At 45.5% G+C, this 13236-nt stretch overlaps 1 protein-coding gene across 2 annotated transcripts in view; it reads left to right on the forward strand.

Moving 5' to 3' along the window:
* Positions 1 to 13236, forward strand: part of MTR (5-methyltetrahydrofolate-homocysteine methyltransferase) — a 41208-nt gene continuing 27972 nt past the window's right edge. Inside the window, exons 1-11 of one of the 2 annotated variants that reach the window (XM_006103234.2) lie at positions 1 to 137; positions 951 to 1040; positions 2811 to 2880; positions 3347 to 3439; positions 5054 to 5160; positions 7563 to 7622; positions 8667 to 8761; positions 9705 to 9805; positions 11106 to 11167; positions 12264 to 12331; positions 12716 to 12795. In XM_006103234.2, the coding sequence (XP_006103296.2) occupies positions 2820 to 2880; positions 3347 to 3439; positions 5054 to 5160; positions 7563 to 7622; positions 8667 to 8761; positions 9705 to 9805; positions 11106 to 11167; positions 12264 to 12331; positions 12716 to 12795 (727 nt within the window). In that variant the 5' untranslated portion in view covers positions 1 to 137; positions 951 to 1040; positions 2811 to 2819. Of the gene's footprint in view, positions 138 to 950; positions 1041 to 2810; positions 2881 to 3346; positions 3440 to 5053; positions 5161 to 7562; positions 7623 to 8666; positions 8762 to 9704; positions 9806 to 11105; positions 11168 to 12263; positions 12332 to 12426; positions 12603 to 12715; positions 12796 to 13236 lie in introns of those variants that run through there. The other variant, XM_014445636.2, reaches the window with a different exon arrangement.

A 13236-nucleotide genomic window follows, 5' to 3' on the forward strand; every position in this document is an offset into this window, starting at 1 on the left:
GACCATGATCCAGCGGCACAAGCTGAGCGAAGAGGACTTCCGATGGCCAGGAATTTAAGGATCACGCCCTGCCGCTGAAAGGCAACAACGACATCCTGAGTATAACGCAGCCCGACGTCATTTATCAAATCCATAAGGTAACGGGTCGCCAGGCGCGGGTCCTTGCAGCCTGCCATGCCTCCCACCCGTGTCATGCACTCAGGGCAGAACACTGTCCTGGGTGCCCTGGAGGAGGGTACACACACTTGACACAGCTCTCAAAACAGTGCGTGAACTTGTCTGAGGTCAAGCTCTGTGTTTATTTATTTTCTTAAAATATATTTTTATTGATTTCAGAGAGGAAGGGAGAGGGAGAGAGATAGAAACATCAATGATGAGAGAGAATCATGGATCGGCTGCCTCCTGCATGCCCCCTACTGGGGATCAAGCCCGCAACCTGGGCATGTGCCCTTGACTGGAATCGAACCCGGTACCCTTCAGTCCCCAGGCGGATGCTCTATCCCAGTGGTCGGCAAACTGCGGCTCGCGAGCCACATGCGGCTCTTTGGCCCTTTGAGTGTGGCTCTTCCACAAAATACCAACTTCTGCGCATGGGCCACGAAGTTTCAATCGCACCGTACATGTGCGCCCGCACAGGTATTTTGTGGTATTTTGTGGAAGAGCCACACTCAAGGGGCCAAAGAGCCGCATGTGGCTTGCGAGTCGCAGTTTGCCGACCACGGCTCTATCCACTGAGCAACGCCGGCTAGGGGCCAAGTTTTGTGTTGATTTACACCACCCGCCTGTCTATGCAAGTCTTACATCTGTTTGCGTCTCCGGCCTCCAGTGCAGTGCCGTATGCTTAGTAACTGGTCAGAGGCTGTTTGGGGGGGATGGTGTTGAAGAGGCATGTTTGTTGTTGGGGGACAGGGATTCTAAAACTCAGCGCTGACATTCCTGTCTCATTGCAGGATTACCTGCTGGCTGGGGCTGATATCATTGAAACAAACACTTTTAGCAGCACTAACGTTGCCCAAGCGGACTATGGCCTGGAGCACTTGGTAAGACGCCCATTTTCCTTCATAACTAAGATGTTTGTGAGCGTTTATCACGTCGCTTGTTGCTAGTGAGACAACCACCTGAAGCGAATGCCTACTTACCTGTAGTTTGTGCTCAGACGGAAATGGTTTGACTCTCGTCCACTTACGAACATAGCAGCCTGTTCATTTTCCATCTGGCTTCTTTTATGGGCAAGTAATAATCAAATAAAAATGATGCTTATTATGCAGTGACTATCGATAAAGGCATAATGATTGGTTGTGTGCACTATTTTGTGAGGCCTTTTTTTAAAACTTCACCTGAGGATATGTTTATTGTTTTTTTGTGTTTTTTTTAGAGAGAGGGGAAGGGGGAGAGAGCAAGAGAGAGAGAGAGAGAAACATCGATGTGAGAGGGAAGCATCTGTCAATTGCCTCCCATATGTGCCCCAACCTGGGTGGGATTGAACCTGAACTCGCAACCTGGGTATGTTCCCTGACCGGAAATCAAGCCCGCACCCCTTTGGTGCATGGGACAGTGCTCTAACTACTGAGCACACCGGTCAGGGCTTGTGAGGCCTTTTTAAGTATTGGGTGGTAGATTTGATTTCCTTTTTCTTTTTTTTTTGGTGGCAAAATACATGTAACATAATATTTAGCATCCCAACCATTTTTAAGTATAAGTTTAGTGGCTGGCCGATGCTCTATCCACTGGGCCAGACCAGCTAGGGCAACCTTGTCTCTCTTTAAATTGTAGGTAGTGCTTTGTACATTTGTGCATACTTGCTTTTATTTCCTAGGGAGAGGGTTCACGGACCTTTACCAAATATCAAGAGGTTAATAATCTACAAAAAGTTCAGAACCATCGCTCACAACCATTGTTTGGTGAAGGAAATCAGGGCCTAAAGAGGTTCCAAGGGAACTGCTGGGGCTGACAGTGACGAGCTGGGCCTGGAAGCCAGGCCTCCTGTGTCTAAAGCCTGTGCCTTTCCCATTAGTATTTGAACCTCATCCAGCATGGCCAGGGGTGAACCTGAGGAGGGCGGTGAAGGATTAAAGAAGACAGACAAGAGAATACAGTTGGGATCAGGTGGGATCACTGTGCCTGGATGAGGATATAGTGACACGCCTGTAAGCAGAAGCTTTATTTTATAGTCAGATCACACAAAGCAAAACAAGGGCAAGATGTTTTCAATGTTCTTGGGAGTTTCAAGTCTGCTTCTTTCCTGTTGTTGCCGTTCTCCCAACTCTATCAAGCTTTGTTTAGGCAGCACTTGCTGCACCCCCCGCAGCCCACATTCCTTAGCTACCTAGGACTGCAGGGGCAGACTGTAAGGTCAAGCTTACAACCATAGCCTTTTGGCTATAATTGTGCTGGGAGGGCTTTGCCCTCTATGCTGGGACTTGTATGTGGCTTTGCCGTAAGTCAGTCTGAGGCTTGATCCTGTCTGAACGCTGTAGCCGCTCTCCACACTATTCTTTTTTCTAAATCTCAAAACCTGTTGAGCGACATCAGCTTATTCTCTGCCATGCCAGAGGTCCAGAGGTTGTCCTTTTGCCACCTCACTCACGGTTTTGGGGAAGAACCAAAAGCAGTTTCCAAAGAGTCTGGCCTTTCCTGTGCCTTCCAGGCTGGGGTCGCTGATGGGCCTTCTTGGCCAGGATTTCATTCAGACCTCAAATGAACTCACTCTCCATTTCCTTCCTGAGTGACACTGGGTTTTAGAAGGTCTTGAGTTCCTTGTTTAGCACGTGGAGAAAAAGGACGGGCTAACGTTTGCAGTTCTGTGCTAGGTCTACCGGATGAACAAGTGCTCTGCGGCCGTGGCCAGGAAAGCGGCCGAGGAGGTCACTCTCCAGACAGGTGAGGAGCGAAAGTGTCCCCTTTTTCACAGAGATGGTTCCTTGGATAGTTTCAGCTGTAATACGGTGATAGAAAAGGATTACTTACCGAAACACTTTGAAGCCAGGCATGTGAGAATTCAGAGGTTTTTGGATTGGCCTGGTGATCATGCATGTAGCCGCCCTATATTTCATCATTTTTCCAGTAGGATCCAGGACAGCCCATCACCAAATTGTGCGATAAAATCTATGAACCATCCCTCTGAGTGGGAGGAAGATTATCAATAAGCCTCTTGATCATTCAGGAGAGGGCGAGTTTTGCTGTCCAAAGAATTAAGAGAAAAGTTTGAGCTTTTGTGCCTTTTGGATTTCAGAGTATTGGACAAAGGATTATAGCCCAGTATCCTAGGGAAATCTTATACCTTATTGATTTACAACAAAAACCTGGAGCAATTCAGAGATTTCACACTTGTTTTTCTTTCCCAAAGGAATTAAGAGGTTTGTGGCAGGAGCGCTGGGTCCAACTAATAAGACGCTCTCTGTGTCCCCATCTGTGGAAAGACCAGATTTCAGGAACATCAGTGAGTATTCATCACATACAATCATTGCTCGAGCAGGTACTGCTGTGTTTTGGTAAAATGGGACTAGTAGTACATCTCTCTCAGGGTTATTGAGAATATAGTATACGTCTCAAAAGAAAGTTAGCGGTAGTGTGTGTGTTTTGTTGTGTGGTTTTTTTTTTAACTTGTTTTCAAATGTACCTGGTGTTGTGTTCTTTATCAGCTATGGAAATAAGACCAATCAAACTAAAGCTTTAAAATGACAAGTTGAGAAATTATGGACACCCAGCCTTGGTCAATGAGAGAATAACCCACTAGACCTCCATTTTATTTATCACAAAGCAGTCCAAACTGTATAAGCATATTAGCATTATAAAATGATAAACTATCACATATATAAGCATGCTTGCATTGAGATTTTACAAAAACATCTTAGAAATCTAGATGAATTTCTTAAGCATGAGACTACTAAAAACAAACAATTGAACTTTCAGAACTGAATAGTCATGATACTATGAATGGTGATGGGTTATGTGTAGATGACAAGTTCAGGCAAGTGTAGTTTGTAGGGTTTTGGTCACAGGACTTGCCATGCCGTGCTTCCACACGTGGTCACCAGGGTGGCTCCCTCTGATGTGCTCGGTCTCGGCATGGCAGTGAGGAGCTCCCTCTTCCTTCCTCTCGTGCTGTGGAAGGTGAAGGACGCGGACAGCAGCGTAACTCGCTGTTCAGGCCTCTCTGCTGAGTGGCCGAGCATCTTCTCTCTCGATTGGGCAGTGAAATGGGGAGAGGGATGGCCTCTCAGATGGAAATAGAGAGCTCAAGGTGTTTCTTTTTTTTTTTTTTTAAATATATTTTATTGGTTTTTTACAGAGAGGAAGGGAGAGGGATAGAGAGCCAGAAACATCGATGAGAGAGAAACATCGATCAGCTGCCTCCTGCACACCCCCTACTGGGGATGTGCTCACAACCAAGGTACATGCCCTTGACCAGAATCGAACCTGGGACCCTTCAGTCCGCAGGCCGACACTCTATCCACTGAGCCAAACCAGCCAGGGCCTCAAGGTGTTTCTGACAAAAATGTTACCTACGCGTGATTGGACACTTTTGTTTGAGATGGAAATTGCCCGTCAGGCAGGCGTTTTCTCTGACAGAGTTGGTGTCAGAGGGCAGGAGCCGAATCCACAGAACTGCAGCCTTTGATTCTCCCGCAGAAAGTGAGAGGCTGTGACTCGCCCGTGTGACACGTTTCTGTGCGACTCCTCACACTCATCCCCGTGAATTGATCAAAGCCATCCCTGGAAAGAGTGACCTGCCCTGGAGCTCTCTAAAGTACAGTAGGTCGAGGGCTCAGGAAATCCTGGCTTCCTGCGCGCTCGCTCCTCCTCGGCTCACACGTGGTGGGACGTGCAGACCTCGAGCAGGTGTTTAGGAGCAACTGTGTTCAGTTTACTGGTTTAACTTCCATCACCGCCGTATTTCTGCATTTGGTTTCTTACAAAAGGTGGCACTGTCCTTAAACGATGCGTCACAAAACAGCAGTATTTAGTTCACAGGTGCTGGGCCCGAACTCGGCATGTCCGGGCCATTCAGGGGATATTGACGGATGTCCTGGGTGTGGTTTATTTTTTGCAGCTTTCGATGAGCTCGTTGAGGCATACAAAGAGCAGGCCCAAGGGCTCCTAGACGGTGGGGTCGATATCTTACTCGTTGAAACTATTTTTGATACTGCCAATGCCAAGGTGAGTTAAGGGAGGAAAGGGGACAGGGTTGGGGGAGGGGGGGAAGGGCTGTGATGAATCCCTAATGTAGTGAGAAGACAATGATAGCTTATTTTTTTTTAAATTTTTTTATTGATTTCAGAGAGGAAGCTAGAGGGAGAGAGAGAGAGAAACATCCATGATGAGAGAGAATCATTGATTGGCTGCCTCCTGTAAGTCCCCCACTGGGGATCGAACCCACAACCCAAGCATGTGCCCTTGACTGGAATCGAACCTGGGACCCTTCAATCCACAGGCCGACACTCTATCCGCTAAGCAAGCCAGCTAGGGCAATGATAGCTATTTTTAAAGTTAAATGAAATTCCTTTGTTCCATTTTATTCTTGACTATTTCTGAGGCCAGTAGAATGAAAAAAACTTCAAAAGGTTATTTTTTAAACTTTTTTTGGTAAATTTATTTTAAATTATGAAAGTAAATATTTTCATATATAGCTACTCTGTGTGCATTTATGCATAGGTGATAAGTACACATACATGGTTCTAAATTCAAAAGACTCATAAATGTGTGTAGTAAAAAGTAATACCCTTCTACCTCCTATTTCCTGGGGACAACTACTTGTCACCAGTGTGGAGTCCTGGCAGGTATCAGCATGGGGGTATGCGTTTGTATTGCTTACATGTGTGCAAAGGTACACAGGTATATGGAGTGAAAAGTAAACGTCCTTATGTCTGTGTTTCTTATTTATTTGTTTGCTTATTTAATTTTTCACTTACAGTTGACATACGTTGTAATATCAGTTTCAGCTGTACAATATAGTGAGTAGATACTTATGTAACTTACAAAGTGATCCCCTCAATAAGTCTAGTGCCCCACCTGGCACCGTACACAGTTATTAAAATATTACTGACTGTGTTCCCTGGACGGCACTGACATCCTGGTTACTATTTTATAACTGCCAAGTTGTGCCTCTTAACCCCTTCACCTTTCTTACTCATCCCCACCACTCCCTTCCATCTGGCGACCATCAATTCCTACCTGATGTTTTTGCACAGTGTATCTAGAGGATCACTCGCCACAAGTGAGATTGCCAGGTCAGAGGATTGTGCATTGTTAGTTTTAATCTTTATGTCAAGTTAGCCTCCTGGAGATGTGCTCTTTTAAACCCAGTCATAGAGCAGCGCAGGTTTCTCACGCCCTGGCTGACACCATCTATTGTTATACTTTGGGATCTCCTCCAATTTGATGGGTAAAATATGCTTCCCTGCTATAGTTTTCATTTTGTATCTGTCTCACTAGAAATGAAATAGAGCATCTTTTTAAAGTTTTACAACCATTTAGATTTTCTGTTCTGTGATGTGTGTTCTGTGCCTTATTTCTGTTGGACTTTTGGTCTTTTTTATTGTCTTTCCCTAAGGAAATCAACCTTGACAGTGATGAGTAGCTAATATTGTCTCCAGTTTGGTGTTTGACTTTCTATGTGGTGGTGATGGTCATGTAGTTGTGTTTCAGATTTTTTATTTAGTTTTTTAAAAATATCTTTATTGATTTCAGAGAGGAAACTAGAGAGAGAGAGAGAAAGATAGAAACATCAATGATGAGAGAGAATCATTGATCGGCTGCCTCCTGCACGTCCCTTACTGGGGATGGAGCCTGCAACCTGTCATGTGCCCTTGACCTGAATCGAACCTGGGACCCTTCAGTCCACAGGGTGACGCTCTATCCACTGAGCAAAACCAACTAGGGCTGATTTAGCTTTTTAATGGTATAAGAGAATTTTAATTTTGTGTGGTTGGATTTACAGATTCTGGCTGTGTGTGTGTGTATGTGTTCTGTTTTGGTGGGGAGGGAATTATATTTGCAATTTGTACTTAATCCTTCACCTTTTTCACCCATTCCCAAACACTCTTCCTATCTGGTAACTGCCAAAAGCCTCCCCAGAAAAAGAGGTGCACTTGTGGGGGCAGCCGGCAGACCCCCCTCTGCAGGAGTAATGCAGAGGGGCCTCGCCAGCAGCCGGGTACCAGGTAGTGCCCGCCCCACTCCAGTGCTGTAGCAACAGGAGTGCTTGTCCCTGGGAAGGTGGCGTCTGGGTCTTCCAGGTGGACTGAATCCCCACTGATTTCACTACCAGATGCTCTGTGGGCTCCTCACCCCATCTCTGTTGCTCTGGGTTGGGGATCCCTCCAGCTTCCCAGCTGCCACTGCTCCTGGGAGTGGATGCTGGCCCTTTCTCCCAGTCTCCGGGGCTTCCTCTGTAAATCCTTGGTTACCATGTTTCAGTTCAGCTCCCTTCAGTGGGTTATTCAGGTTGATTGCTCTGTGATTGAGCTGTAAATCCCGCCTGGGGCTGGGAGCAGGTGAGTGGCGCTCCCGCCTCCTCTGCAGCCACCTTGGAACCCACTGATATTCTCTTTCCCTGACAGGCAGCCTTGTTTGCACTCCAGAACCTTTTTGAAGAGACCTATGCTCCCCGGCCCATCTTTGTAAGTCTAAAGTGTTGATTTTTGTTTTTTTATTAATATTGTCATTTGAGGGTAGGGTTTTTTTTTTGTTTTTTTCCTTGCATGGACCTACTGATATTAGGAACCACTTACCTTTTAAGTTTTCTGTTCACCTCCCTCCTACCACCACCTTGAGACAAAGAACATGATTCTAGATGTGGTTGATGGAGGCAAAGTGGTCTGGCTGAATTGTCTCCTGAAGCCAGAGGCTTACGGGAGGCACTCTCCTTAGGACCCTGAGGGGTGGCCTTGCATGCTGGCTGTGAAGTTCCCCACACTGAAGACAGCAGATTGCCAATTTATTAATCAACTAGAGGGAGGCCCAATGTACGAAATTTGTACACTGGGGTGGGGGGAGGTCCCTCAGCCCAGCCTGCACCCTCTCACAGTCCGGGAGCCCTCGGGGGATGTCCGACTGACGGCTTAGGCCTGCTCCCCAGTAGTCGGATATCCTTAGCGCTGCCGCAGAGGCGGGAGAGGCTTCCGCCATTGCCGCTGTGCTCGCCAGCTGTGAGCCCGGCGCAGGGCTTCTGGCTGAGCGGCGCTCCCCCTGTGGGAGCACACTGACCACCAGGGGGCAGCTCCTGCATTGAGCATCTGCCTCCTCGTGGTCAGTGCGCGCTGTTCGGTCGATTTGCATGTTACCCTTTTATTATATAGGAAGGATAGGCACACCCACTCTAGAGTCCCAAGGTTCCTTGAAGAGAATAAATAGAATCAAAACTAGGGCTGTGTCACACAGGAGGCTCATGGGAAAGCCTTCTCTAGGGAGACTGGATGTGTGGATTCTGACGCTGCTCTCGTCATGGCTTTTGCCTCCCTTTTCCTTGCTCCCATGGCTCCCCAGCTCCCCCCTCACTCGGCATCTCCCTGTTCTGACCATTTTAGAAAGTGCTGCCTGAGCTCCCACAGTTCTCTTCCCTGTAAAGGAGCACAGGAAGTCAGCTCGCTCCTCTTATTCTGGCCTTGTGACTGAACTCTTCATGTGAGTCTGTACTGTGGACTGAATTTGCTTTGTTAATTCAGATTTCAGGAACAATTGTCGATAAAAGTGGGCGGACACTTTCTGGACAGACAGGGGAGGCGTTTGTCATCAGTGTGTCGCACGCAGACCCACTCTGGTGAGTCTTCGTTCTTCCCGCCTCCCACCCTTTTGGGGGGGTCTTCCCTTATAGTGTCAGATTGTGCCTGTTGGTTGGTTATTCCCCTTTTACAGAACAACAGAAGCAGTCTAGCTTGGAATAAGTTGGGGATTTTAAAGCTCAGATTTTTATCTTTAAAATTAACATTCTGTTTTCATTCTATTTTAACATTATCTTTTCCATAAACGTGCTATTTATTTCTTCTGTCCAGAAGCTGTGCTCACCCTTTCTCTTTCATTCTCTCTGTTTCTGTCTCATGGTCTGTCTCTCTGTGTGTCTCTTTCTCTTTCTCTCCCCACCCACTCTCTCCTACTCTCCCTCTCTCCTGGCTTCTTGTTAGCCTTTAAGACTTATCTTGAGAGTCCTCTTCGGGGAACCTGCCTTCTCTTACCAGCCCAGGCTGATGTTGCTCTCTACCCTCAAGGTTCTGGCTGGTCTAATAATCAAACAGACATGAGACAGGTTAGCAAGAGAAAATGACCAAATTTAATACATATGTAGGGATGTGTGGGAACCCCGCGTACATGAGAGTCAGAGACAGAAAGGAAACGGGCACAGAAGACACTCTGAGCGGGGGGTGAGCCAAGGTGCTCGGGGCTTCAGATGTTCATTTCGGGATGATGACGAGAGCAGATGCTCAGTAAACAGATGTTTGTCCTGACATGTATGTGGGTCAAAAAGAAAATAATCCACATCCTACAGAAGCACACCTTAGGGTGACTGGCTCTGAACCCCCCCACCCTGTTTCAGTTGCTGAACAAAAGCATTAAAAATAGCATTGATTGCAGCTGCGTAAAAGTGCTTTGAATCAAGGATTTATTACCTGCTTGGTTTTAGGTTTATTCCTTTATTATAACTTTTCTACGCATCAATGTTTTGAATAGAAGAGGATGCTCCTGTTAACTTCTTTTTGTCTTTACAGCATTGGATTAAATTGTGCTCTGGGTGCAGCTGAAATGAGACCTTTTATTGAAACAATTGGCAAATGTACAACAGCCTATGTCCTCTGCTATCCCAATGCAGGTGTGTATTTCAAGGGACTGCACAGGGGGAAACCCAAATACATGGACATGCGTGGTAGGGTAACAGATCTTGATGAAAGAGTTTGTTCTATAGGCTTGGTATATAGCTAACACCCAGTAGGATTTCTCTAAATGGCGAGTATCTGGACCTGGACCACTGTTTTCTTTAGACTTGAACGCACAGGTTGGCTCAGCCTGAAAGCGGCAGAAATGGACGGAACTCGGAAGAATGACGCCTGGTCCCGTCACTGACCAGAGCCGTGCTTTGGGTGACATGCTTGCTCCCACGTGGAGGGCGGCCAGTGAGGAGCGCAGAGCGGGAGAGGGGCCGCTTCTCCGTGTCTGTGTTCACAAAGAGCAGGCAGGGAGAGCCTTGTAACTTATTACCGCTTTCCCTTCTGAAAGTTAGGACTTCTAGTTTACTGTATGTAAAAATTACCAAGAGATTTGTAGGTAATTCTCAAAGTACCCAATGACATAATGGTAATTCATTTGGGTTAGCCAGATTTCCTGGTGAATGTTTTTTTTTTTATAATATGTTTTTATTGATGTCAGAGAGGAAGGGAGGGAGAGATAGAAACATCAATGATGAGAGAGAATCATTGATTGGCTGCCCCTGTATGCCCCCTATTGGGGATTGAGCCCACAACCCAGGCATGTGCCCTTGACCAAAATTGAACCCGGGACCCTTCAGTCTGCAGGCTGACACTCTATCCACTGAGCCAAACCAGCCAGGGCTCTGGTGAATGTTTCTGAGCACTGCTTAGCTACTTAGGACTAAAAATCATTTTCCAGCATTTTTTTCTCCAAATGTATACATTTTAACCCACAATAAGTTTTATTTCTCACCAGGAGCAAGAAACTGGAAGGGGATAAGAGATAAAATAGGACATTGGATAATCACCTACTAACGTCTTACTTGGGAAACGTTATTTGAAAGGAGACTGGTTGTGTTTTGTGTTTTTAATTGCGTGTCTGGTGCTCATTTGCTTCAAGGACATAGTATTCCCCCAACCTCAGCCCCAGCAGCTGGGTAATGAATGAATTTCCTTTCTGGGAAGGCGGCAGGGAGTGGGGGCTCTGTCCCACAGAGTAGTGATGCTTTTCTTTCAAATGGAAAAGAAATAGTGGATGTTTATCTTCCTCTGTGACTTTTGTTTTTGGTGTAGTGTCTTTACTGTGTTTAATATTAGGAATTATTTGTGTTCGCAAGTATTTAATTATAATGCTCCATTTAATTTAAATATAAAATGTCCTAAAGCCTTTACAAATCCAGTAATGGTTGCAATACCCTTTCTCAGGTCTTCCCAACACCTTTGGTGACTATGAAGAAACGCCGAGCATGATGGCCGTGCACTTAAAGGTCAGGAGTCCTCTTTCACTTGGTTGTTAAGAGATAGGGAAATGACATTTTAGATTTAGAATATTTAGAAGCATATTTTTTCCCCTAAACAAATTCCATTGTATGTGCTATAATGAGTAAAGTCTTAGTTATTCCTATTTAAGATGGTGGCAGTGGATAGAGCGTCGGCCTGCGGAGCCTCCTCCTCCCCAGATGGTACCGGTGGCTGTTGGGAAATTCCCAGTGAGGTCCAACTGAAGCTACTTGAACTTGACTCTCATACAGCCCTCCCAAGGGGTGGCTCCTTACTGCCCATCGTCCCCCCCACTACCCTCCATTCTCCTTCCCTCCCATATACCTCCTGTCTGGGAATCCTATACTACCCACTACCTAGGCCATGAGCCCATACTACCCACCACCCACCCTATTACTAACCCCGGTCTCTTCCTCGTTCCTTGAATCTATAGCTTCTGGCTCACTGACATTCTCTCCTAAACAATTTCTGACTTAATTCTTATAACTTTAATACCTTATGTAGGTGCTCTTTTCAGTGTTTGGACTTTTCAGTTGCTTGACTTCCTCTCTTGTCCTGCAAACTAGCCTGTGGTTAAACCCCAGACCCACACTGACCTGTATGCAGCCATTACCACCTGGGGTTGTTGGAGGACTTGAAATGTGGCTATTGTGACTGAGGAACTGAATGTTTAATTCTTTAAAATTTTTAATTAATTTAAATGTAAAAACTTTATGTGTTATTTGAAAATGCATTATCTAGTTCATATTCATTCAGCGTAGCATATGGGCAAAAAATCTTTATTATGATCAGATAAGCAAGTAAACATTACATTTTAAATGGGATAAAGGATTTCATAGTATCTGAACTGTTTTAATGTACTACCTGGGGCATTAAAAGCTTTTTATCTAGAGTTAAGTGTTTTTAGCTCTCTTTTTAATATAAAGTTGGTTATTCAGGAAATGTAGGATTTTTTCGGCTGAGTGGGTAGTGGTGAGTTTAGAATTCAGATGAACTCCCTAGAGTAGTGGTCGCCAACCAGTGGTCCGTGAGGTCCGAAAGGTTGGCAAATGCTGCCCTAGAGCTTTCTTTCCCTGAATGCAGGGCTTTGCTATGGATGGCTTGATCAATATCGTTGGTGGATGCTGTGGTACGACACCAGATCACATCAGGTAATAATCACCTCTAAATATTTTCCCTTTTGGCATGGCATGAATTGTGTCCTCTTCAGATTCGTGTGTCGGGGCCTAACTCCCCGCTCCTCCACCTGTGGCTGTGTTGGGAGATAGGGACTTCAAAGGGGTGACTAAGGTGCACAGCTCAGCCACACACAGCAGGCAGGTTAAACCCTGGGCAGGCTCAGAAAAGCTAGGCTCAGTGGTTCATTTCCTGCTCGACTGAGAAAACGAAAAGGTGTAATTGCTGCTGCACATTTGGAGCTAGGTATGTAATTACGTGCATAATTGTGCTAAATAGACTTAATTTCATAGCCGGAAATTAGTTTAATTTTATTTTATCCTGAATTAATGGGTATAGTGTTTTCTCTTTTAACTCAGGGAAATTGCTGAAGCTGTAAAAAACTATAAGCCTCGAGTTCCACCTGCCACAGTGTTTGAAGGGCATATGTTATTGTCCGGTAAGTAATCCAGACATGGCTTGTATGATTTCAGAAATGGTTCTCTTCTTGTTTCAATGTTACCAAAGGTGAAACAAGAAACCCATTTAGATACGATTTTTATTTTATTTTATTTTTTAAAATATATTTTATTGATTTTTCACAGAGAGGAAGGGAGAGGAATAGAGAGTTAGAAACATCGATGAGAGAGAAACATCGATCAGCTGCCTCCTGCACCCCCCACTGGGGATGTGCCCGCAACCAAGGTACATGCCCTTGACCGGAATCAAACCTGGGACCTTTCAGTCCACAGGCCGACGCTCTATCCACTGAGCCAAACCGGTTACGGCTAGATACGATTTTTAAAAAGAACTTACGTGTAAGAATGAAAGAATCTTTTTTTCTGATTTGAATTTCTTGTGCTATCTCTAAATTGCTTTAAAAATAATCTTCAGTTAGATT

Source organism: Myotis lucifugus, unplaced genomic scaffold (genome assembly GCF_000147115.1).
Source record: "Myotis lucifugus unplaced genomic scaffold, Myoluc2.0 scaffold_473, whole genome shotgun sequence".
Lineage (NCBI taxonomy): Eukaryota > Metazoa > Chordata > Mammalia > Chiroptera > Vespertilionidae > Myotis > Myotis lucifugus.